The 26662-nt window shown below is 31.1% G+C and overlaps 1 protein-coding gene across 1 annotated transcript in view; it reads left to right on the top strand.

Moving 5' to 3' along the window:
- LOC111637228 (armadillo segment polarity protein-like) overlaps window positions 1-26662 on the top strand; it is a 50292-nt gene that overhangs the window by 5026 nt on the left and 18604 nt on the right. Inside the window, exons 2-6 of the mRNA XM_023382671.1 lie at window positions 12193-12244; window positions 14945-15066; window positions 21015-21308; window positions 23406-23770; window positions 25335-25458. Coding sequence (XP_023238439.1) covers window positions 12205-12244; window positions 14945-15066; window positions 21015-21308; window positions 23406-23770; window positions 25335-25458 — 945 coding nt within the window. The 5' untranslated portion in view covers window positions 12193-12204. The remainder of the gene's footprint in view (window positions 1-12192; window positions 12245-14944; window positions 15067-21014; window positions 21309-23405; window positions 23771-25334; window positions 25459-26662) is intronic.

Raw genomic sequence — 26662 nt, 5'->3', positions numbered from 1 at the left:
ATCAAAAATTTGACATCAAAAGAAGATAGAATCATAATCGCATTCATTAAATGGATATTATATTTATCTTTGATATCAATTTGTTGTAATTTTCATAAAGTTAAATAAAAATTGATAATTTTCATTGTTATTTGCCAAATTACTCAGGTTTATTGCTGTTATTTGTGTATTTGTTATAAAATATTTGATATGAAAAGTTATTAATGAACTTTATTTTATTTTTTTGACATCACATCAAATGATGAGATATAAATCATATGTAATTCACATATGTATCGTATTTGCATACATCATCAGAGTGCAATTTAATAAAAAATAGTCAGTGCTCAGTGATCCATTATGACCTAACATATGAACAAGAGCAAATACTGTTTATGTATTAATCATGATGGATCCATTCATGATAAACTTTTTATATTTAAATTGTATATTCCTTTCAAATGATAAGTATATACACTGATAGTATATTATAATCAGCAACTATCTCTAAACTAAACTACCTAATTGCTCATTATAGTGAACAACTAATTAGTATACTAGTATACTGTAATATATGCTTGCTTTCATTTGTAACAGTATGAAACTGTTAAATTATTTTGTTTTTAATCAAATACTAAGTTTGGTTGTTACTAAATGCATATAGTATTTAGCTAAGCTTAGTATGTGGTTATAAATAAAATAATTTAATTGACATTGGTAATTGATGGTTATGTGCACAAGCAATCAATTAGAAAAAATTATCAGGAATCTGACACCAGTCAGTTGTGTGTCCAACAATGATCTGTTGTGTATATGGGATTTATGGACTTAAAGGGAAAAAAGAGGAGACGATGGAGAGGAAACAGACAGGAGAGAGGGAAGAAGTAACAGATGAGAAAAAGGAGACGACAAGTGTGGAATTCAAAAAGAGGATTAGGAGATGGTTATGAATGCTAGAATATTATTGTCCTTTCTATTATTATTCCTACATGTATGCATAATTATTAGGTTTACATTGGGTAGTAGCAATATTTGATAATATAGAGTGAAAGAGAAGTTTGTTGATAATTTAACTAATATAATTATACCAAGGGCTAGAAGCAAGTTTTGTAATAATTTCACAACTATAAAGTTGTTGAATCTATCTGATATTTGGGAGAGATTATGAACATAATGTTATCACTCATAAAGATTCTGTCCTCATTCCTGATTGAAGTGATTGATTTCTAAAAACTTTAATGATTTTAGCCAAACATTGTATTTAATTATGATGTATATCTTTCTATATTTTTCATACTTTATTAATAAATTTATTAAGAGACAATTTAATAAGTTTACATTTTTGTAACAGATTATGCTATTGTCAATATTACATAAATATTGCTGATCAATTACTTGGTGACATCATATAAATGACAATCTGTGTTCAACTGCCAGTCCTATTTATCTACCAAAAACATTGCTGAATCAGTAGTGGTGTCTTATATAGGTTTGACATTATATATGATTTGAAGACAAGCACAAGAGTTTTTTTTTAATTATTTACATTTCTTGCAGTGATTTTTCAAGTTAATGTATTTAACAAGATTTTATACTGGTATGATAAAGTGGAATTCAGATAATGTATTTCCTCAATTTTAAGATACCTTCTTTTACCCATTTTTATCTGTCATATGTCATCAGGCAAAAATAACAATCAGCAATTATTACAAATATCTCACATGGTGTCTTATGCATTAGTAATAAACACTTTTAGCTATACTATTCAACATCTCATTAGTTCATACAAACTTTACTCTGTTTTTAAAAGAAAATTCACCTTTTTAAAGAAACTAAAGTTCAAATAAAGATCTATTTAGACAAACTTCAACTCATAGTAATCATTCAAAATGAACACAGGATACAAGCAATGTTGCTGAAGAAATTTAAAATATATTGTAACATTATATATGATAAATAAAATTATGTCAGATGCAATCTTACAATATTGAATATTTAATAAAAATTAAATAAATAAGTTTAAAAAATTAAACAAGATGATATAGGAATAAGAAAAATTTATCATCAAAATGACTATTTCAACTCAATGAGTAAAAATATAAATGTTAAATTTTAGGGTTTGAGGAAATGTTTAAATATTTTGTTACAGGAAGAAAGAAAATTCATATAAACAATCAACTAGGTTCATACAGAACATAGATGCATTGTGCACTTTTATCATGTTTAGCTTGGAGGGGGTATGAATGCATGTATTTGTGTGTAATAGATAGTAATAGATATACAGTCGACCCCCCCTATAACGTACGTTCCTATAACGACAATTCCTATAACGNGAGATTATGAACATAATGTTATCACTCATAAAGATTCTGTCCTCATTCCTGATTGAAGTGATTGATTTCTAAAAACTTTAATGATTTTAGCCAAACATTGTATTTAATTATGATGTATATCTTTCTATATTTTTCATACTTTATTAATAAATTTATTCTGTATTCTTTAATCTTTTAATTAAATTTAACCACAAATAGGCATTATATTTACCTTATATAACCATTGCAATAGATATTGTTTTTTTCCATCTTCTAAGTAATCATGTTTGAATCTTTAATTCTGGCATTCCTGAAAATAAATATTATTTGGAAGTGTTAGAAAATACAATACTCAGTTTATTATAATTTTATAATCATATGCAAGATTTTGAAAGTTAATTATTATGTTGAATTGTATTGTTTTTTGCTAGTAACAGATGAATGTCTTAGCTTACTTTAATTGCTTTTTGATATTATCATTATATTATTGTAAATAATTTTTTGAATTATTAAACTTTTTATAAATAATTTAAAATTTTCCTCCATTAAAGTTTTCCTTTTAGCATCCAGAGTAGTATTGTATTGTAGTAGTATTTTTTTCTTTAAAGTACATTTGTTTTTTTAAAATAATTTTCATGGGATAGGCCTATTTATTTATTGTTTTTTTTGTTTACATTAGTCTTTTTCATTTTCCAAATTATTTTTTATTTCAGAAAATTGGAATTTAAAATATTGATTTTCTGGTTCATGGGAAATTCACAATAACAAAGACAAGTGACTCTATTATAATCTTTGTAATAGATTTTTGGAACTACTTTTTAGACAGTTTTCCTGATTTTTGTCTTGTAAATTGTAGAAAAGGCTTGAAGCCATGCTACTTTGCATTTTAACTCATAAGTTGTGCAAATATGTTACTTAGAGTAGACATTAAAAGTAATACATTAGTAACTTATTTTTATTAAAAATATAAAAAATAGCATAGGAAATGAATTTTATATTTTCTATGTAATTTTAAAAAATTAGAGTTTTATAATGACTTATTTTTGAGTCTTTATTTTATAAATGTAGTCTCTGAAAAAAGTATATTGCTAAAAGCTTGAATGAAGACTTGTTACGATCGCAAACTACTTCCTGAAAAGATATGAAGAGGCCAAAGCAATCACGTAGGAGGATGAAGGAGAACTTACAAAAAGAAGAAATTTTCACTTTCTGACTTGAGATCTTAATGTCGGTATGGAAGAAATCACTCTCCATACTTTCTAAGTTGTATTGCAATATCATTTATGTTGGAGTCATAAGTTTTATGCTATAAAGAAATGTTATCTCAAATTGTTTTACAGAGTTATTTCTAAAAAATTGCTGAAAGGGGAACTTCCCAACAAATGTGATCCAAACATGATTTGAACACACAAAAGGCAATGGACATTAGCAATGTACTTGCAATCCATCAGCATCAGTAAAAATTGCATGTGGATTTTACATATTTGGGCAGCTAGATCCTCAATTGGATGTATAAAGTGTGAGAAAACAACTTTGTCCAATGAATCTAAGAGAGTTAGTCAAAATCGACAACCATGTGTTTCACAACCCTGGATGCTCAGAATCTGGAAGTTTTTTTTGGATTGCCATGTTGTGGGACTAGCAATTGCCAAGGAAATTAAGAAGTAAGTGAATGAACTACTTTTTAGCTAGATTTCCGAATTTGAGATGCAATTGCCACAAACTGAAATAGTTGCCAAGGTTTTTGTTAAGCCATCGCCGTTTTGGAGAGCAAACACTGAAATATGGTTTAGGCAAATGGAGTTGCAATTTTCATTAGCAGGAGTCACGTAGAAGTGACAAAATTATACCATGTGGTTTTGACACTTCACTCCGAAGAGCTGGCAGTGGTAACAGGTATTATTCTAAACCCTCTGGGAGATAAGCCATATGAAGCACTTAAATCCTGGCTGTGTCGTCAATATGCAGACAGCTCACAGATTAAAAGATTTAATCTCAAGAATGCAACTTGGGAATAAAATACTGTCCAGGCATCAGCACATATATGTGACGATCTGCTGAAGTCACTGTTTCTGCAATGGTTGCCGTCAAGCATATAACAAATTCTGGCTATCTCCAACGACAGCTTCAACAAGCTGGCTGAGATGGCAGACAGAATTCTAGCTACAGTGGACAATTCTGTCTCAGGGCAAGTGGTATCCCAAGAGGACCATAGGATACAAGCATTATTGCTGGATATCTCTTCTTGCCTAGAATGCTTGGAATATCAGGATAGATCTTGATCCAAAAATTGGGGCGTGAGCAGCTTGTAACTTTTAGCAGGAAAACTGGAAAAGCTGTCATGCAGTGCTGCAGGTGACAGTGCTCTGGAAATCAACTTTACAATCAATTGATATCCACACATTTCTTGGTGGATGAAGGTGCAGATGTGTCTGTGGTTGTTGTGCCATGTAACCAAACTTACCAATTACCTGAAAAACTACAGCTTTGCAGCCAATGGGAACACCATAAGCACTTACTGCCAAAAATTGTTTAATCCAGACTTAGGCCTCCAAAGAGTTTTTTATTGGCCTTTTTTTCTTGCAGCAGTTTCTCAACCCATTATTGGAGTAAACTTTTTGTACCATTTTGGACTACTAGATGGACATTCTCCACAGTCATTTGATAGATCCACCAATGCAGCTGCAATCCAAAGGTAAGATCACAGTTGGCACCCCAACCAATATTAGATTTGTAATGGGGATTCACCATATCACCGACTCCTGGCTGAATTCCCTGAGCTGACTTGATTGCATCAAGACAAAAGGACCCCAGTTTTTTCAAAACTTTGATGGTTATCTCTGGACATCAAGACAGCAATTTGAATATCTCGTCAAACAGGCAGGGCATCTGCCATCCTTCAAAGAGTAGTTGGGCTAGTCCTCTACATCTGGTGCCTAAAAGCAATGGAGACTGGTGCCCTTGTGGAGACTTCTGCAGGCTGAATGCAATCACCATACCAGATCAATATTCTATGTCTCATATTCAAGTCTGCATCCAAATCCTGGAAGGAAAATGGATTTACTCCACTCTAGACTTGGCAAAGGCATATCACAAGATCCCAGTGAGAGCAGAGGATGTATCAAAGACTGCAGTGACAACTCCATTCAAGTTGTTTGAATACCATTTTATGCCTTTTGGTCTCTGTAATGCAGTTGCTACCTTCTAACACTTTATGAAATTTGTTCTAGACTGCATACTATTAATAACAAACAAAACCTACTAATACACCTTATCTTGCAGCTGAAGTTTATTACTTCAAACATTTTCTGTCATGTTAAATGACCTTTCTCAAGAAAAAGCAAATAAAAGATAAAAACTGTAAAAAAAAGCTTGTTCGTTTATACTAATCATTCGATTTTTACAGTTTTTATCTTTTATTTGCTTTTTCTTGAGAAAGGTCATTTAACATGATTGAAAACGTTTGAAGTAATAAACTTTGGCTGCAAGATAAGGTGTATTAGTAAGTTTTGTTTGTTATTAACACTTTATGAATCAGATTCTTCAAGGGCTAGAGTTTTGTGTCCCATATTTTGACGACGTACTCAGCTGATGAAGCTGAACACCTACAGCATCTTTGTATGATACTGTATTTCAACAGTATGGTAATTTTTAAGTTGAGAAAACCTGGTTTTCAAATTATATAAATTTCTTCAAAAAAATCAGTTTTTCAAAATCAGGTTTTAAAAACCAACAAACCCTACATGGGTTTCTTGAAACCTAAGACTGTTAAAGAGCTCCATCATTTTTAGCAATCGTTAGCTTCTACAGGAGGTTTATTCCCTATGCTGCTCATACACAGGCAATTTTACACATCTATGTTAAAGGGGGTGACTAAGAATGATAGGCAAAATATCAAATTGATGCAGATGAAGGCAAAGGTCTTTGAGAGGAAGCTGCCACTCTGGCTCATCCATCACCCAAAGCACTGCTGGCAATCCTCATAGATGCATCCAGCATAACATTGGGAGCTGCACTGCAACAAGTGTCCAACTGCTGGCAGTCACTAGCCTTCTTCAGCAGAAAGTTCTTGCCGTCACAGAAAAAGTATAGTGACTACAACTGAGAATTTTTGGCTGCATATACCTCCATCAAGTACTTCAGACATATGGACGAAGGCCATCTATCTGTGTTGTTCACAGATCATAAGCCACTTACATTTGCCTTCCAACAAAAAACCGATACGTGTTCCCCTAAACAGCTGAGACATTTGTTTGGTCTTTATCACTTAATTCACTATGCATATTTGTTTTGTAAAAGGAGATGACAATGTCGTACAGATGCTCTCTCCTGCGTCAACATCTCTACCATCAAGATGCCAGCATTTGTCAACTTTGACAAACAGCACTAGCACAACAAGGGGAAATGGAATTAAAAAACTTACTAAGTAATATACTTACCTCTTTAATCTTAAAGTCAGTTCCAGTGGGAGAACCAGCTAGCACCTTATATTGTGACATTTTCACTAGCAAATACAGCCATTTGTGCCTAGGGACTTTTGACGGCAGGTTTTTAACCATCTGCGTGAACTCTTTCTCATCCTGGTGTCAAAGCTTTCATTAAACTTGTCCAAGAATGATACGTTTGGCTGTCAATGAGAGACAATGTGTCGACTTAGGCCCGTCCATGTATTTCATGCCAACAAGCATGTATCATATCTCACAGCAAAGTCTTTGTGGTCTCTCTTCGATGGCGCACACAACATATTGGTTTCCTCATTCACATTGTATAGTTCCTGTTGAGGTTAATTGCACTGATAGTTCTTTTGTGTTGTGTCTCTTGTTTCTTTGTAGCTTTTGGGTTCTGATTTTATACATGTTTCATTACTCTTCATGTTGTCTTTATATTTTTTTAAAAAATAAGTAAATAAATAAATTTGGTGTCCTGCTCACTGCATGCTCTAGTTTGTCTGGGTTATTGTCCTTGTCAGTATTCTTGTTAGTAATAATTTAACATTAAGTTAGTATAACTAGTTTTAAGTTAGATTTAAAACAAACTACTCACCACACCTCAATAATAATCACATACACTGAACCAAATTTACGGTGTGGTACGATAAACGAAGAAAAATAACGAAAAACATAGAGTTGTTTCCTGGTGCATCGAATGGCTCTGTTTAGACACATCATCCTCACTTTACCAAGGAGGGGTTCGCTCCCCGGGGGTAGACGTATCCGGAAAAAGGACATGGGTACGATACATTCTTTTTTTTTTTTTTTTTTGTCGTACCCATGTCCTTTTTCCGGATACGTCTCCCCCCGTGGAGCGAACCCCTCCTTGGTAAAGTGAGGATGATATGTCTAAACAGAGCCATTCGATGCACCAGGAAACAACTCTATGTTTTTCGTTATTTTTCGTTGTTTATCGTACCACACCGTAAATTTGGTTCAGTGTATGTGATAGTTAGATTTAAGATAGCTAATTTTTAATTAATAAGTTAATTTTAAGTTAGTTAGGTTAAATTTAAGTTATCAGTATATTTGCTGTTTTCATAGTAGTGTCAATTCATAAAGAGTGTAGTAACCATCTGTATGCCTCTCAGAGGGATCTGTTCTTTTTCTTCTTTCTATCTTCTTCCCCTCTTCCCCCTATTTCCTCTTTTCTGCCAGCTCAACGCATTGTGTATGGCCATTGTCTTTCATTAAATAAAATAAATTCCATGCCAACAAACAAAAGTCTCTTGTCACACTTGAAGCCAACTAGGCAACGTTTGTTACTCCTAATGCTAGATGTTCACATAGACTTGGACCCTTGCCTCCATCAGATGGATGCAGATTTTGTCTCACCTGTGTGGATTGTTTCTCTAAGTATCCAGAAGCATTCCCTTTAGTCAAAAGTACTGCACAAGCAGTAGCGAAGACTTTCTACTTTCAATGGGTAGCCTGTTTTGGTCTGCCACTGCACCTGACAACAGATCAAGGAGTCTAGTTCAAATCTTTGCTTTTCTCAGTCTTCACTTCTTGGCTGGGGACTGCGAGGATTTGCATAACCCTTTACCATCTGGTTGCAAATGGTCAAGTAGAGTGGTTCCATTGCCAACTGAAATCAGCCATAATGGCACATGCTACAAACTGGTGGACCATGGCACTCCCTACAGTACTGTTGGGTTTCAGATCTGCTTGGAAAGATGACATCCAGGCAACAATAGCTGAGATGATTTATGAGTGACCTTATGTTTACCACATGAGTTCCTCTCCCCCCAGTTACCTTTGTTGGTAAGCTGAGAGAGGAAATGCAGAAAATCTGATCAGAATTATGTCTTCCCAAGAAAACAGCAATGTTTTTCATGCATGAAGTGCCCCTATACTTTTGTACCACTTGACCAAAGGGTCAACATCGCATCAGTGATGACTATGTCAGGATGGAAGACACCACACAACTGTTAGGTCTGTTTATGTTATTGTTAGGTCACGTGAGCGATTGTGTGTGTAGGTGGTTGGAATCGGGATGGAGGAGGCTTAAGAGACAACACATGACAAGAAAAGCATTCGGATACAAGTTAAACCAAACAAATACTCGTTTATTAAACATATAGAATTTTACACTGATAATTATAGCGAGTCTATTAGGATTTCAGTAGCCTTGAGCATGCAAGAAAGAGAGTTCACAATGGTTCACAAGTTGATAAATACCTTGTTGTAGAAGTTCTAAGGATCTAACCAATCCAGTTGGTGATATGAGCCAGTATCACTGACTTCATCAGTTAGAGAAAGTTCATGTCTGGACACTCCGTCCTTTAAATGTGTAACAGCGGATGAATCATATCTGTAGCTGAAGTATCTGTTAGTGAAATAGGTAAGAGCCAGGCATGACTAGTCCATTGGAGGAATGGCCGACGACTGCCTGAATTGCGTTTGTTGGTATATTAAAACATCATCATACCTTAGAAGGACAAAAGTTTGTGGGAAAGAAAATCCTGATGCTGAGAAAGTGAAAGAGGAAACTCTCTCAGGTCAATACATTAGCTACATCTTGGCATTGTTTCCCATTTTTGGAAATATCTTTCATTATTTAGTCCAGGTTCTCACATTCATAAAGATCTTGTCTCTTGTTCCAACATCTTTTTGTGAACTGATGCACTTTGAAAAGGATTACAACTGCCTTACGAAGGACTGCATCATGTATTGAGGTGGAGAAACAAAACTTTTGAAATAGCAGTGATAAATTGACATATCATTGTCGATTTATCACTGCTATCTCAAAAGTTTTGTTTCCCCACCAAGCCAGCTTACATATATAAGGAGGATGCTAGGAGCAGTCCAGAAACAGCAACAACTCAAACAGTCACTGAGACCAACCCTCACATTCCAATGACTAAAGCAGCAGATTTGCAGCAGCAACAGGATACATTAGTCACATGCTCAAGATGTCGGGTTAAATTCAACCCCAGATACTTATGATGTTTTGCTATTCCTGGCAGAGCAGTCTCTGCCAGCAATAGCAAGACATTACAAGTATCTTTGTATAGTTGTATAAGGAACTGAAAATATGAACTGCAAACTACTTCCTGGAAAGATGTGAAGAGGTCAGAGTAATCGTGTTTGAGGATGAAGGAGAACACACAAAAAGAAGAAACCTTTTCTTTCTGACTTGAGGTGTCAGTATCAGTACGGAAGAAATCACTCTCCGTACTTTCTAAGTTGTATGGCAATATCATTTATGTTGAGTCATAAGTTCTATGTTATAAATAAATGTTATGTTAAATTGTTTTGCCAAGTTATTTCTGAAAATCGACAAGAAGGAGACCTCCCAACAGACTAACATATTTTCAGTTCCTTATACAAATTCTAAAACTCAAATAGAAAAAAGTCTTTAATCAAATAAAAGTTCTTAATTTAGTGAACGTATCTTCAATCTGAAAAAACTTTTCCAGTAGACTACCTCACAGCCAAATTTTTTTTTTAATTGAAGAGACGTTCACAAAATCAACACAAAACAGCTAAACCATCGGAAAATTCATAAAAATTCTTAATATACAGTGGTACCTCAGGATACGAACGCCCCAGCATATGAAATTTTCAGGATACGACATGAAATTCGAACATATTTTTGCTCCACGATACGAACAAAAACTCACCATACGACGTTACATTAGTTCGCAGCGCCATTTTTTATTCACTTCTGTTCATCGGTCTCAGTCCCGCGTTTGCTTCGTCGTGGAAGGATCTCGCTCGATAAAGGAAATCTTGAGGTATCATCAGAAAGTGACCGATTTTATTGAAAAGAAATATCCTGAAAAGGTTCACACTGGCCGTATTGCTGCTCGAAGTAATGACATTTGCCTAAGTCATTTTAGAAACATTTTAAAAAGTAGGCAAAGTCAAACCTCTTTGGATAGATATTTTACTGAGCAACCTCTAGCCAGTGAAAGTTCTGGTGGAAGTGAAGGAAAAAAAGCAAAATGCAGCGAATAAAAATTAAAACAAAAAAATATGAAAAACAACACTAATTTTTTTTTTATCTTTTCTAAGTTATTTTTAAGTTATTGTTACATTATGTTATGTAAGTTAAGTTTTAGTATCATATCCCTTCTCCACTCTCCTCCACCACCAGTTTACACCTCCACTGTCGTCTATCCTCAAAAGTAAAGTGCAAATAAAACTATATTTTTTTTTTATCAATTATTATTCTATTATGGTTATTTATACATTTACAACTACAAAATGCATTTTTTCAGTGTTTTCCTTACTATAGTTATCTTTTTTTTAATGTACTGCTTAGCTTTAATTTGAGTGTGTTTTTCGTGTTAGAACGAATTATTTGGTTTTACACATGGGGAAAAATGATTCACCTTATGACATTTTCATGATACGACCTCAGTTTCGGAACGGATTAATTTCGTATCCTGAGGTACCACTGTAACATAAATGTTTTCAAAACTTTTAGCTTCAACTTCAAATGCATCACTTGACCTTTATGTAAACAAAATTAAAACAGTTTAACCAAATGTCTTTTTTGTTTGAACAAAGGTCAAATGATGTGTTGAAGATAAAGCTAAAAGCTTCAGAAACATTTATTATATTAAATTAAAAATTCTTTAGTTAAGTAAAGGTATTTGTATTAGTTTTTGAGAATTACTAAAATCATTCAGAACAATAATTTTTGGTACTTTTTAAACAACAACGATTTTTATTAATTGCTAAAAAATATAGTACAGTAGAACCTCGAAAACTCGGCCTAATGTGGACCGAAGGGTGGCCGAGTTTGTGAAAATGCCGGGTTATCAGGAATGGGGTTAAAAAAATAAGTATGAGTGTTTCCGCAGAAAATACTGTACTGTACTTGTATGTATTGTTTACTTGAGAATATAACAGAGAATAAACTGCCCAAATACCCTTAAACAAAGGAAAAGTACGTCCTTTATGAAGGGATAGAGCCTTTACTACATGAAAATGAAAATTAATGAATACACTGTGTACAGTAATTTACCTGATAAGACAGACCTCAGAAAGATACTTTATGAGAGCTTTTATACTTTTATAAAGCTGTCTATAATGAAAATTAATTAACTAAGGATTTTTTTGCCTTGCCAGGGTGTGGCCGAGTTATCTGGAGTGCCGGGTTATCGAGAGCCGAGTTTTCGAGGTTCTACTGTACACATAAATAATGAATAAAAGGCTTGATGCTATTACTCTTACGGAGCCTGCTTTTATTTTCATGTCAGAATTAGTTTCTTCTTACAGTAATCTCATGTTCTGTATCATTATGTAAATTGCATTGCATTGATGAAGAAATTTTAAAAATAATTTCAAGTTTAAATTTAATTTATGTTATTTATCATGTGGATTATTAAATTATTTTAATATTGTAAACTGTTTATTAATATGTTATTATAATTAATTGTAATTTTCTTTTATCATAGGTGAAATTGAGAATGAGTTATACTCCTTCCAACACTGCAGTAGGAAGAACAAGTATGATATTTTTGAAAATTTTTCATATTAATACTAAATAAAATAAAATAGAATTTGTAATTTTCAATTTTGAATACTAACTTTAAGTTAAATGTATAAACATCTCAAAGCCCCATATTTTCACGAAACCAAATTGCAACGAGAAAACTTTGACCATCTGATAGGTTAATGGTCATCACCATCCACCTATAATACCAGACTTATTATACCAGTAATCGAATTATTGCCTGATTAGGAAATCATCATCATCATTTATTGACTCATTTTTATACGGAAAATGCATTTTGGACAATCTTGTTCCTGATAGCTCACTTTCTGGTGATGACTATCTTATACATTTTAAAAAACTACATTAATTGTTAAAATCATTAAAATTACATTTCTCACTTATAACCATTTCCAGTTCCAAGGCACTTTGAATTGATTGATTGTTGTCAAATGTTTAATTAACCCATTAAGCAAATTATCAAACTAGATGGATTTTAACAGTGGTTGTTCAATCTAACTTCCTAATTAGTAACTGTAACAGCAAACAGCATTTACAAACTGCAGCAGAATCTCTTACAAACTAATGCCTTTAAGATTCTTTACCAAGTGGTAATGCAGAACCCTAAAATATCATGAAGTAAACCTGCTCCAGATCCTGTGCAACATTATTATTGAGCACCACAAATGGAGATTTGAAACATACAATTGCATCTATGTCCATTTGACATAATCAACAATCCATGGTATGCTCAAGAAATACAAAGTAACTAGAACTCAGTTATCTTGGAAAGACACTAGGCAGACATTGGATACTCAACAGATGTGAATTGCATGCTGTATGCTTTATCATGATATTCAGACAAACTGGCATATTCTACAAATTAACACAATGAGCAAGAAAAAATTTTCAAAAGCCTGTCTCTGAGTTGTCAATGTACAGATATGTTTACCAATTGAACTAGTTTTCATAATGCAAAGCAAAAACTCTTCCTCAACATGTTTGTGAAGAGAATGTGTTTAGAATGGACTCTCTTCATTTAGGTTGGACTATATGTTGTTAGAAGCAAGTACTATATTTGAGAGAATTTGCACCATTAAATATGATGAAATTGCCAAGAAAGGAGATGAAAAAATTTACCAACTCTGGTTACACATGTAAGGTGCAAAAATTACAGTCTTTAATGGTTTGAGGGTGCGATTATGCAGACGCGAATTTAGAGCAAGTGATTTAGTTTTCGCAAAGGAAAACCATACACAAACGAGAAGCGAAAAATAACGCTAGCGAGAGCGAATTTCTTGTTCTCGCACATATCTGACAGGTTTTGATATTTATTCCGTCTTGCCTGTTCTTGCCACATATTCTCGCTTGCTCGGAAAATTCGCTCGCTCGTGTCTGCATAGTCACACTCTGAGACTGCATAAACACCAATTTTGTTGCACCCTTGACTTCTGTAGTGATACCATTATAGCCCAAGATTATATCCAAATCCTAAAGCACCATTTTTACAACAGGAATTATTAAGTTGATAGTCTGGCACAGGGGTGGCCAACAGTTTTTGCCACCTGGCTGAATTGGAAAGAAAACTTTTTTCACAGGCCGAACCAGAGGCTGACCTAGGAAGATTTTTGAGGTGGTGCATGATCTCATTGTGTGTCACCCTGTAGAGACTAAATTGTAAATAGAGAATAGAGATTACAGATAGATTTTTCACATTATTATGCTTTATCAACATTCTACGCTGTACTTAAGAGATTTGCAATGGAGGGTTAACTGTAAATGTACGGTGAGTTGTTGACCTTTTTTTTTTTTTAGGTGTCAGAATTTTTCATTGAGCTATTCAGAATTGAGTAGCTAATATTGAAAGATTAATCGCAGGCCACATAAATTCATTAGATGGGCCAGATCCGGCCTGCAGGCCATATGTTGTCCATGCCTGGTCTAGCATCAGTTTCAGCACATTAGAGTGTTACCACATTTGGTTATAATTACAAAAGTCTGGTTGGCTGGCAACTGCAGTCACATGCTCTCCTGACCTGGGAATACTCTGTACTTATTACTTATTGAGAATGTGTTGCACTGATTGAAACAAAAATGGACCAATGGCAACCACAGACACTTCAGCAATTACAGGTGTATTTGGGTGAAGTATGCTAAAATTCTGGTTGCAATGTTATGCAACTTGGTCACCTCAGTGCTTTGACAACTGGCCAGTGTGATAAATGAAAAGGAAATACAATATACTACTGACTATTGTCACCAGTAGGCCTATTAATGTGAATGACTTTTAATGACCAGTATTGGAGGTGACTTTTTGGTCATGGCCTAGTATTTTTTGTTTTGTTACTTTCATATACAGTTTCGTACTGCTTCTGCCAATTGAAACATAAAAAGTTTGTCTTCAAGATCCATCAGTGCTTAATTACATGTTTTATCTCATACATTTGAATGAACTTCACTGATTTCAAGGTTGTAAATCTTACTTGATAAATATAAGAGAATCACAGAATTTTATTTTTGTAACATAAAAGACTTATCTGTAGTAAAACAGTCTTAAACAAATTTTCTTTATTTAATTTTGAAAAATATTAAAATTTCTAAACTTTTTATCAACATTAATAAATCTGATAATTTTTTGACAATTAAACTATTTTATTAATTATTTAATCAAGACTAATTTTATGAAACTTTATTATTATTATTTTTATAAATAGTGTTACATCGAAATTACGGAACACCTGAAGTACCAGTTTCTAATCCAAAAGAACAGACAATGATTTGGCAACAAAATTCATATCATGTAGATTCAGGGATCCATTCTGGATCAAATACACAGGTAATATTAATATATGTTAAATTTTATTATATTCTAATTTAAGTATTTTAAATATAATTAAATTTTAACAGTAAAATATAAAATATGCATTGATTTCATCCTTAGAAAAGTTATTTTTGCATTTTAACCACATTAATTATAAGAAAAATTTGTATTCTAAAATCTTTTATTTTAATCTTATGGAAATTTGTTTGCTTTTCTTTTTACATTAATTCAAAAGCAAATATATAGAATATTTAATTTCTCAATTCTTTATTGTTTGAACCTTAGTTCATTACAAGAGGGTTACATAAAGGTGAAGTTAGTGCACCATAATAAGTTAATACAATAGATTAATACAAGATATTACAAAATAAAAGACATACAGTGATGACAGTAATGCACAAAAAAGTTAGTACAGTTTGTCAAATTAATGTAATAGTTTAATACCAAATAATATAAAGTAAAATATGCAATAATCATTTTTTTGAAAAATATGATATGTTGATTATATCTTTCCACGATTTAAATCTTATCAAATACTTTTTCCTACTTACTTCAAATATTATACATTGAAAGAATACATGTTCCCAAGTTTCATATACTGGCATAGTACAATTACTACAAAATTTTTCAGGATTTATTATTAGACTGTTATTATATGTCAAAATATAATTTTGATCACATCGCATTTGCAGTATTGAACGTTTTACATGATAGTTTTTGTCCATAAACAAATAATCCTCGCACATAAAAGTTGTTTTAACACTATGATATAATTGAAAATATTTGTCTTTTCCAGCAAAGACCAATCTTCTTGTGTGGTTTGTTCACAGCATACTCTTATAATTAACATTTGATAGCTTTTAATTAAATGAGGATCTTGAGACAGCCAATGGGAAAGAGAAACCATGTCAATCTAGCAAATTTTTCAACACCAATGATTAATTATATGTAGAATTATCCATCGTTGAACACAATTTACAGTTATTTATATGCTAACGTAACTTTTGTCGTCTAATTTCAAAAGTCTTATTCCAAAATGAAACTATTATTTTTATTATTATCACCGATATTCTAGAGACACCAAATTCCAAACATAACATGTAAGCTGGAATTTTACAGTATAAAATAAAAATTCTTCGAAGATATAAAGCAAGGACAATTTCCAGTTTATCATAATAAGTAATTGCCCATATAGAAGAAATCATCAAACAAAATAACTTTACATAGATATAAGCAGAATTAATTTTAGCTCTTGAAAGAATAGGCCATACTGAACCCATTGCCATTTTAGCCTTACATGTATTATAATTTTTGGCCTGTAAAAATTGTCCAGAAGACAAAAATAATACTCCTAAGTATATGTAATTTGAAATGATCTATAAAGACTGATTATTAAAAAAATCATTTCTCTCTGGGTGATCCTCTGCCACCCTTCTTAAATACCATTACTTTTGTTTTAGAAACCTTTATAGTTAATCCATAGACACAGCAAAATTTCTCCAGAATTGCAATTTTACTTTTGTAACATTTGTGGAGTATCAGCAAGAATTAGTGTCATCAGTATACATTAATACATGTAACTCAACTTGATCAGAGAGAGAAATCCCAGGTAAGTTAGATTTAGCAAGTCAAACTACCAGACCATTAATGTACAAATTAAAAAGTAATGTGCTCAGAATTTCACCCTGCAGAACTCCAATGTCAATACCAAATGAATCAGTCGTTTTGGCTAATATCTTCATTCTTGCAGTAGCTTTTGTATATATTATATATATATATATCAATTATAAGGTCAAGAAACTGTTTATTCATGCTCATTCTTTCTAATAGAGACCATAAAACTTTATGATTAATTGTATCAAAAGCAGATTGAAAGTCTACAAAAACATAAAGTTTCCCTCTTTTTTTCTGCAATTTTAATTGCATCAATGCATTTAATACAAATATTTGATTCTGACATGATTGGCCAGGTCGAAAACCTGCTTGCTCCTGACACAAAATATCATTTTTAATAATCCAATCTTCTAATCTTTTATTTAATAAGGACATAAATAGTTTACTGATTCAAGGAACCAGAGATATGGGTCGATAATTTTTTGGGTTATACACATTGCCTTTTTTATATTTTGGAATAATCAAAGATTCAATCTATTTTTCTGAGAAAGTAAAATTTCTTTTTATAGCATTAAAAAACTTCCAATATTGTAAGAAGAAAGTTTTCTGAAAAACACATTAAATATTCTGTTTTAATAAAATCAATTTCAGGTGAGGTACCAGTTTTAAAATGATTAATAGCTCTTTTTAGGTCTTCCAGTATAAAATCTGTAAAACATTCCATTTCTATTGTAAAACTTTATACACATCCATCAACAATTGTTCACCATTAATATATAAAGAATGTTCTTTGGAGAATTCAGTAGCCTAAAAATTGAACCATCTTTCTAAAAAAAATCTTGAATTATAATCTGATAGACTTTTACGTTTAACGGTATTAATTATTTGCCAAAATATTTTAAAGTTGTTGGATGTTAGCAGTCTTTTATTTAAGTTTCAAAAATAAGACTGTTTTTTCTTTTGACATAATACTTCATATTCTTTTAAATAGCTTTTATACAAAATATAAGAATCATTTGTACTTGAGTTTTTGCATTCTTAAACAGTTTCCACAAGTTTTTTCACATGATAGAACATTTGCTATCATACCATACACTTGTTATATGTCTTTTGTAAGGTAGAGATTTAACATTATAAATTAAGTTTAGAGACATTGCCACCTTTGCTATACATTCTACTAAATCTTAGGATGAGAGATTTCCTCCATATTCTTCTGATAGAACATTATCTAATGTAGCAGCAAATGAATATTTAGATTCATCTCTCTATATTGCATGTTTACCAAAAACTTGATCATTAGAAACTCTGGATGAAATCAGCAAGGCCATTAAAAGAAGAACAGATGAGTGGTCTGAACCTATCTGTGATAAGACACAAATCATTTACAACACGAGAGTATATTTCTTGTGACACTATTATGAAATCAATTACACTGGCTTCCTTGGTTGCATGGAAAGTAAAATTACCTTCTTTATCTCTTGGCAATAGATCTTTTAGACAAACAAGACTATTATCCTCACAAAAAATCATAGCGAATTTTTCCTCTGTTATTAACTGTAGAATCTTTTGAAACTCTGAGAGCAATTTGCTGGTCACCGTAAAACATGATAAATAATTAGGAAGTCCCATTCTAGCATTAAAATCGGCACATAAAATCAAGTTAGTTCCATGTAGCAAGTAATCGTCAAAGTATAATCAACAAAGTATTTTTGAAATCATTGTCATAATTACTGTCAGGTGGGATATAGGACATTATTAGCTGGATATTAGTTAACTCCTCAGTGACTAGTTGTAAAATCAGTGTAAACTGTGTCTGAAATATCAATTTAATCTTAGAGATTATATCTGATCTGAGACGAACAATTAAGCCTCCACTGGGTCTTCCAGGTCCCTCACAACTATGAGCTATTTGATGATAAATTTTATAGTCATCAGAAAAAAGTGATTCAATTGCTGAAGATGAATGCTATGTTTCCACCAGACAGAATATGGTAGAGTGTCGATTATCCGAAACGTCAATTATCTGAAAGAATTCCAGTCGGCAAATTTAAATTTTTGTCAGTGCTGTGGTGCTGCAATCTTTGGTTATGTCTTGGGCTACTCAAATATTTTACATTTTATATACTAAATTAACTTCTGAAGTATAATTTTTTATTGTTTTTATATTTTTCAATATATTTATTTTGTTTGTACAAAATAAAAAAATAATTTTTTATGATACAATAGTCTTCATTAGGCTTAACATCGACGAAAATTCAACGCGAAGTGACACACAATGGAGAAAAATTTCAACATGGGATAAATTAATATATTTTTTCGTACATAATCAGTTATCTGAAATATCGATTTTCCAAACAACCCCAGTCTCCAATTGATTTGGATAATCAACGCTCTACTGTATATCCATATTATATATCAAGTTCCAGAAGTTAGGGAAACAGTATTTATTATGTAAACCTGCAATATTGTAGAAAAGAAGTTTCATGTTATCATGTTTGTTAAAATATAGGACTTCATATTGGTCATCTTTGTTGTTTATGTTATTATGTTGTTTGTCATTATAAACTATATTCCTAAAAAACATTGTTCTCTGTCTGTTTGGAAGATTTCACCATTGTAATTACATGCAAATATCTTGTCATTTATGAGTAAACTATTATATCATAATTTAACAATTTTGGCACCTTTTAAATGCTTTAATTTCTTTACTGTATAGCCTTAATTGTTTCTGATAAGTCTGGTATTTCTCAAATAATTGTCATTGATGAATATATTTGAACCTTTTAAATTACTAATATTTTTTATGAATTTTTAATTTAGCTTCAAAATTAAACAACTCAGAAATAATCTGTCTTTTTGTATTCAGTTTAAATTTTCCAACTCTAAAAACACATTTAATATTGACATCTGCAATCTTTAAATTATCATTTAAATGTTCTTCAGCCTTAACTAAACCATCATTCATTTTATCATTATCTTCTAAACCTGATATTACAACGTTGTTCTTTCTTTCTTTATCTTCTAGTCTTATTAACTTTTCACAGAGATTATTGCATATTATATCTATTTCTGTATTTGATTTGGCATTTTTAACATAGCCTTTTTCTCTATCAGCTTCAAGAGCAGAGAGTCTAGTTTTGACATCTACCAATGATATATCAATATTCTCAATTCATCTTGCATTCTATCTAAATGCTCTAAAAGTATTTATAGTTTACTATTTGAAGAAGCTTGCAATTTTAACAGAAGTTGAATTTCTTCAACATTAATCTCCTTTTCGGCACTTATATAAGACAAGATCAACTGTTCCGTTGACTCACCTGAGACATTTTCCTTGCTTCCAATTCATTTTCTTACATTTCGTGGTGATTCATCTTGAGATAGTGGCAAAAATGTTTTTCGTTTCTGATCCTGAAATTGACATTTTTCAAAGGAAAAGCAAAAATCAGTCAAATCACTAGAGATAAAAATTTTCATGTCAACAGCCACAAGTCAGACAGTGCCCCCAGAATATTTAATTTAATATAATTTAATGTTTAATACTCTTATTTTATTTTGATGAAATTTATTCATTATTATTAATTTCTTAATACATTGACTTTATTTTGTTAAATGTTTATAAAACATATGTAAGTGTCATTTAAACAATGCTAATTTTCTCTTATTAACTAATTGTGTTGAAGCCAATTTAAATTATATGAATTAATATATGAAAGTCTCAAAATAATAACTAATTTTTCTTAATTTTTTGTTAAAAGAATATTATTAAAATAATTATTGAATGGTTTTTTTCATTATATTATAATAATTTTTTTTTTTTTTTTNGTAGGCATCCGACACTCCTGGACCTCCACAGATCACGCAACGTCCCTGATACGAGCCGTAATTACACTCATCACAGATTCGAACAAGAGTGCAGGGTCGCACATAAGAGTCACATATCACACACTTTCCATCGCATTTCTCACAGAGTCGTCCAATAGCGACGCCTGCTTGCTTGCGACAGAAAATCAAATCGGGATGATGCTTCGCCATCTTGTTTTTCCCCGAGTTTGCGCTTTCTTCGCCGGATTCTACGAGATTCCCCTCGCGGCGGGGAAATTCTACTGATATTTTTTTTTATAATTCAAAAATTATAAATCTTTTATAATTCAATAATTTAATAATTGTTAAAGGTGAAATTGAGAATGAGTTATACTCCTTCCAACACTGCAGTAGGAAGAACAATGTTACATCGAAATTACGGAACACCCGAAGTACCAGTTTCTAATCCAAAAGAACAGACAATGATTTGGCAACAAAATTCATATCATGTAGATTTAGGGATCCATTCTGGATCAAATACACAGGCTCCATCTGTAACAGGTAAAGATGAAGAGATGGATACTAATCAAATGTTGTTTGACTGGGAACAAAGAGAATTTGGTCAAGGATTAACAAATGAACAAGTTGATGAAATAAATCAACAATTAAGCCAAACAAGATCACAACGTGTTCGAGAAGCAATGTTTCCAGAAACACTTGAAAAAGGAATTGAAATTCCTTCTACTCAGTTTGATACTAGTCGTCCAACTGCTGTTCAGAAATTATCAGAACCTTCTCAAATGTTGAAACATGCAGTTGTAAATATAATAAATTATCAGGTATGTGTTTATTGATATATGTAATGTAATTTAGATATGAATTATTTCAAAAAATGTGGAAATTATCATTATTTCTAATCAACCATTTTGCCCCAGTGAAGTTGTCATAAAAAATAATAAAGTTTGAAATAAATTACTATAAAAGCATTATTGGTTTGGCTTTTTATTCTATTTATATTTGGAAAAACCATGTGAATACAATTTCATATAGCTGTTAAAGATGTGTAGACAGGTTATAGTAGAGACTATTTATTTTTTTAAAGGAATTTTCATCATTTATATTTATTTTTCTAATGCTGATAACTGAATATTTATAGTAGACAGTTCTAAAACTTATTTATAAAAAATAAATTTTTTTGATATTATAAAATATTGGAATTGTTTATTTCTTCTGTTAAACAGATAGAAATAATTGTATAATTCTAATATTAATATAGTAGAAACTGAGAAATTATTCGTAGTTTATGTATAAATTTCGTCAAGCCAAACATTTGAGAAATTTTCAAAAAAGGATTGCTTTATTGAAAGAAATTATAGATAACTTATTAAATGTTTTCAAGTACAAAAACATATTATCAGTAATTTGAATGCTGAACAAATGTATTATTAATTAATATTAGAAGATTTTAATAGACACTTTCTAATTTAGAATATTTGAACTGTTTATGACAGAAAAATCTGAAATTGCTAAAACAAATAGAATTAAAATAAGAATAAAAGTTTTATTTTAATTCTATTATGCTGTTGTATATTATTTCATGTATAATTCAATAAAGAACATACAAACAAAAATTAAAATGAAAAGTACAAAAAGTAATTAAATGTATCCAAAAGTAACAAATGTCTCTGTATATAAGCTTAGCAAAATGGCACTCATTCTTCAAGAAAATTACATTTCTGTCATATCATCTACTTTAATAGATTCCAGTTTGTAGTATATTTAAAATAAGCAAGATTTTCTACTATATCTTGTATATTTTTTGTTTTTATTGGTATATCTTATATTACAGTCATATTGTATTATTTTTTTGGTTAGTAAATAGTAATCAATTATTGATGGCAAAAATGTGCTCTATGAAGACTGTGATTAATTCATTTTAGATCAAAACTATACCAATAAAATAATTTATAACTTAATGAATGGTTTTTAAAAGTTAAAAGAAAGTTATGTTCAATTATTTAGTAAATTGTAATCATTTTAAATTTTCTGGAACATTATTACCTCAAAAATATATATTGAAAGGAAAAAATTCATAGTAATAACTTTACATTTTTATTTTCTGTAATTTTTTTATTTATTTAAATACACTTTAGGCTCAACCTTTTTNAGGCCCTAAAAGTTTTATTTTAATTCTATTATGCTGTTGTATATTATTTCATGTATAATTCAATAAAGAACATACAAACAAAAATTAAAATGAAAAGTACAAAAAGTAATTAAATGTATCCAAAAGTAACAAATGTCTCTGTATATAAGCTTAGCAAAATGGCACTCATTCTTCAAGAAAATTACATTTCTGTCATATCATCTACTTTAATAGATTCCAGCTTGTAGTATATTTAAAATAAGCAAGATTTTCTACTATATCTTGTATATTTTTTGTTTTTATTGGTATATCTTATATTACAGTCATATTGTATTATTTTTTTGGTTAGTAAATAGTAATCAATTATTGATGGCAAAAATGTGCTCTATGAAGACTGTGATTAATTCATTTTAGATCAAAACTATACCAATAAAATAATTTATAACTTAATGAATGGTTTTTAAAAGTTAAAAGAAAGTTATGTTCAATTATTTAGTAAATTGTAATCATTTTAAATTTTCTGGAACATTATTACCTCAAAAATATATATTGAAAGGAAAAAATTCATAGTAATAACTTTACATTTTTATTTTCTGTAATTTTTTTATTTATTTAAATACACTTTAGGCTCAACCTTTTTCAAAGTGTTTAAAAATTGAATTAGATATTTGGAAATGGTTAATTAAACTTAACAATATCATTTTCTCATAATATTGTATCGTCATTACAAAAGTTAAAACATTTCACAATTTCAAAATAATAATAATAATAATAATTTATTTTTATTCAGGATGATGCTGATCTAGCAACTAGAGCCATTCCAGAGTTGATAAAGTTGTTAAATGATGAAGATCAGGTAGTTGTTAGTCAAGCTGCTATGATGGTTCATCAGTTATCGAAAAAAGAAGCTTCACGACATGCATTAATGAATTCTCCTCAAATGGTGGCAGGACTTGTTCGAGCAATGTCAACTTCTAATGATTTAGAAACAACTAGATGTGCTGCTAGTACTCTGCATAATCTCTCTCATCATCGTCAAGGTTTATTAGCAATTTTTAAATCTGGAGGAATTCCTGCACTTGTTAAATTATTAAGGTATAAATTTTTGTCATTATTTTTGCATACTTTTGCTATAAATAGAAATCTGAATTATATGTGACAACAAATAAAGTAATAAGTTATAATTTTAAAGCATTTAAAATTTTATTTACAATTTCAAGTTATTAATAATATTAAAATCGCCATAAAAAATTTCGAACGTTGCGTGAACGGACGTGTATCTTAAATTGGAATTAATTCGAATTTAAGACAAACGTTCTTCACGCACTTCTCAACTAAAAAGTGAAATTTATTTATAATTATTGTCCAATTTTTTCTCACAAAAATCTTCAGAAAAGAAATAAATCTTAAATTCGAAAATGGCAAGAAGAAAAAGGCAATCGTCAATTAGCAGAAGATTCGAACGGAGACTTTATACGAAAGTACGGGAATCGATGCAAATCTCCGAATTTAAACTTCTTCCGATAAAACATTTAAGGGAGAATTAAAACAGATTTATTTGCCACTTCAAAAAATTCGAGTGGGGATTACTTTATTAAGGCCACTAACTACCGTATAAAATGGCATTCTTAAGGAGGAGTTAATAAATAATTGCGACGATAATATATAAACTTTTTAATTTTATACGTTAGAAGTAAAAACACGACGAAACTAATTAAAAAGGAAAAAAATTCTTTGTAAGAAAAAATTAACTAAAATTGGTCTATAAACAAAATAAAACGTTTAATTTTTATTTATTAGCTAATTTTATCCGACAAAGTTTATTGTCTTTATATTTTTACGTGAGAACGAGATTATTAATTAAATTTGAAAATTTTAATTATTAAATTCCTAATGTAAAAATGTCCAATAAAATTACCGCGAAAGACGAAAAGCCGTCTTTACCACAAAACGGCTTAAAATATTAATTGCCGCTAAGAACCACGAGGATCCGCCAGGTAAGGAAATTAACGTAAAGGCCAGAGATCGTCCCACAAAAAATCCTAGTTTTTGTCGGGAACGGCGGCCAACTTTCGTATTGGCCAATAGCTACAATCCACACTTGTATTTTTCTGTAAACTTTGCCGGAAATCATCTCACGGTTCAGAAAATTTCCGCTAAATTTTCTAACCTAAAAAGTATATCCCCTCGCCTCTGAATATATAATGTACTGTACAACTTAGTAAAATTATTAGATTCATCGAAAAATTATTAAATGAAATACGCTGGCCGCAAAAGAGCCTTTAAAGAAAAAACCCACCCTCTTTTTCTTTGTCGTTCTCGAAATTTGAATTCTTCCGAATTGTAATTCGTATGAAATTGGCCCGAGAATTGCCATCTAATTCGTTTTTATTATAAATATGAAATAATTTTTATTTNTTTTTTTATTTTGTACAAACAAAATAAATATATTGAAAAATATAAAAACAATAAAAAATTATACTTCAGATGTTAATTTACTATCAAAAACGTAAAATATTTGAGTAGCCGAAGACATAGCCAAAGATTACAGCGCCACAGCACTGGCGAAAATTTAAATTTGTTGACTGAAATTCCTTCGGATAACCGACCTTCAGATAAATGACGCTCTACTGTTAAATATTTACATAATTGCAAAATTAACTAAAAATGTTTTACACTGGATATCAAGCTTTTAATCAAAAAAATTGATATTTTTAAGTTATTTATATTTGTTTTTAGGTGGAATGCAAGCATTAGCCACTCATCTTGGACATCAGAGTCAAAGATTGATTCTTAATTGTTTATGGACCCTTCGTAATTTATCAGATGCTGCAACAAAACAAGTAAAAATTTTATTATTATTTGTCTGTACTGTTCAAAACATTTATGGGATATTGTAGATCAGTTTTGTACTGCAACAGAATTGATGACTTCATTTTATCTATAGGGGGTAATTCAATAAGGAAAAATTGCATTTTGTTGAGATGTACAGTACATCATATATACAGATCCAAATAAAGTGTCATTTTTCATAGTCACCATCCTTTTCACATCAATGAAAAAGTGTCTGTTTCAGTAGAAAAAGTGTTTTTGGCTGTTGTTGAAGTCATAAATGCACTACCACCTTCACCTTATTGTTGCTGTAAAATTTTCATCTTTGCAATGCTCCCTTAAGATTACCAAACATACATTATAATCAGACAGAGTAAAACTCTGTCTGACTATCTCTCTTCAAGCTGGAGGTGTAAGAACTTCTTCTGAAAGAAGAATTTCACTTCAGCATGATAACAAGTCAAGAAAGCTCTTCAACACTTGAACTTGGTTCATCAGTCAACCTTCTTGGCATTCACCTAGAGCACTGATAGCAATATTTCAGTGTGTTATGGATGATGCAATGTGCAGATCCAAGACTTATGTTCAATTTTGTGGCAGTAATGTCTACAGAAATCCCTGTTCTTACTACTAAGTGCTTCCATTCAAGCAAAGTTAGCATCACTGAAGACTGTGAAAGGACAACCTCAGCAATGTTCATCAACAGCTAATGTTTGGCCTTGAAAGCTTTCTAGCCCACTGGTATATTTTCCTTTCATTTATACACATTCCACAATATTACTGAATCTGTGAATCTTGTGGTCTCAATCCTTTTTACTTACAAAAATCACACACTGGTGTGATTTTCTAGATCAGCATCAGCTGTGATTCTTGAACTGTTGTTGAGAATCATACTTGTCCAACCATCTACACTTTCAGAACTGCCCTGTAGATGTCTCTACATACTGTTGTAATTTTATGAAGTTGCATCCAATCTTATATATCCAGGCAATTTGCCCATACTTACTGAATTTTAGGCCTATTAAAATATTAACTATTAAAATAACACTAATAGATCATCTGTAACCTGTAAATCACCTGTTTGCATTTACTATTGTAGTGCAGCTGATATGGAAAGAATATTACTCAGTTCTTTGTGAATAACATAACAATTAGATCTTACAACATTAGAGTCAAGTCAACAGTATTGATTTCATTATAAAACAAATCTGATGT

Source organism: Centruroides sculpturatus, unplaced genomic scaffold, assembly GCF_000671375.1.
Source record: "Centruroides sculpturatus isolate CEXI.00-Female unplaced genomic scaffold, Cexi_2.0 scaffold1058, whole genome shotgun sequence".
Taxonomy (NCBI): domain Eukaryota; kingdom Metazoa; phylum Arthropoda; class Arachnida; order Scorpiones; family Buthidae; genus Centruroides; species Centruroides sculpturatus.
This window is presented reverse-complemented; position numbering and strand designations above follow the sequence as displayed.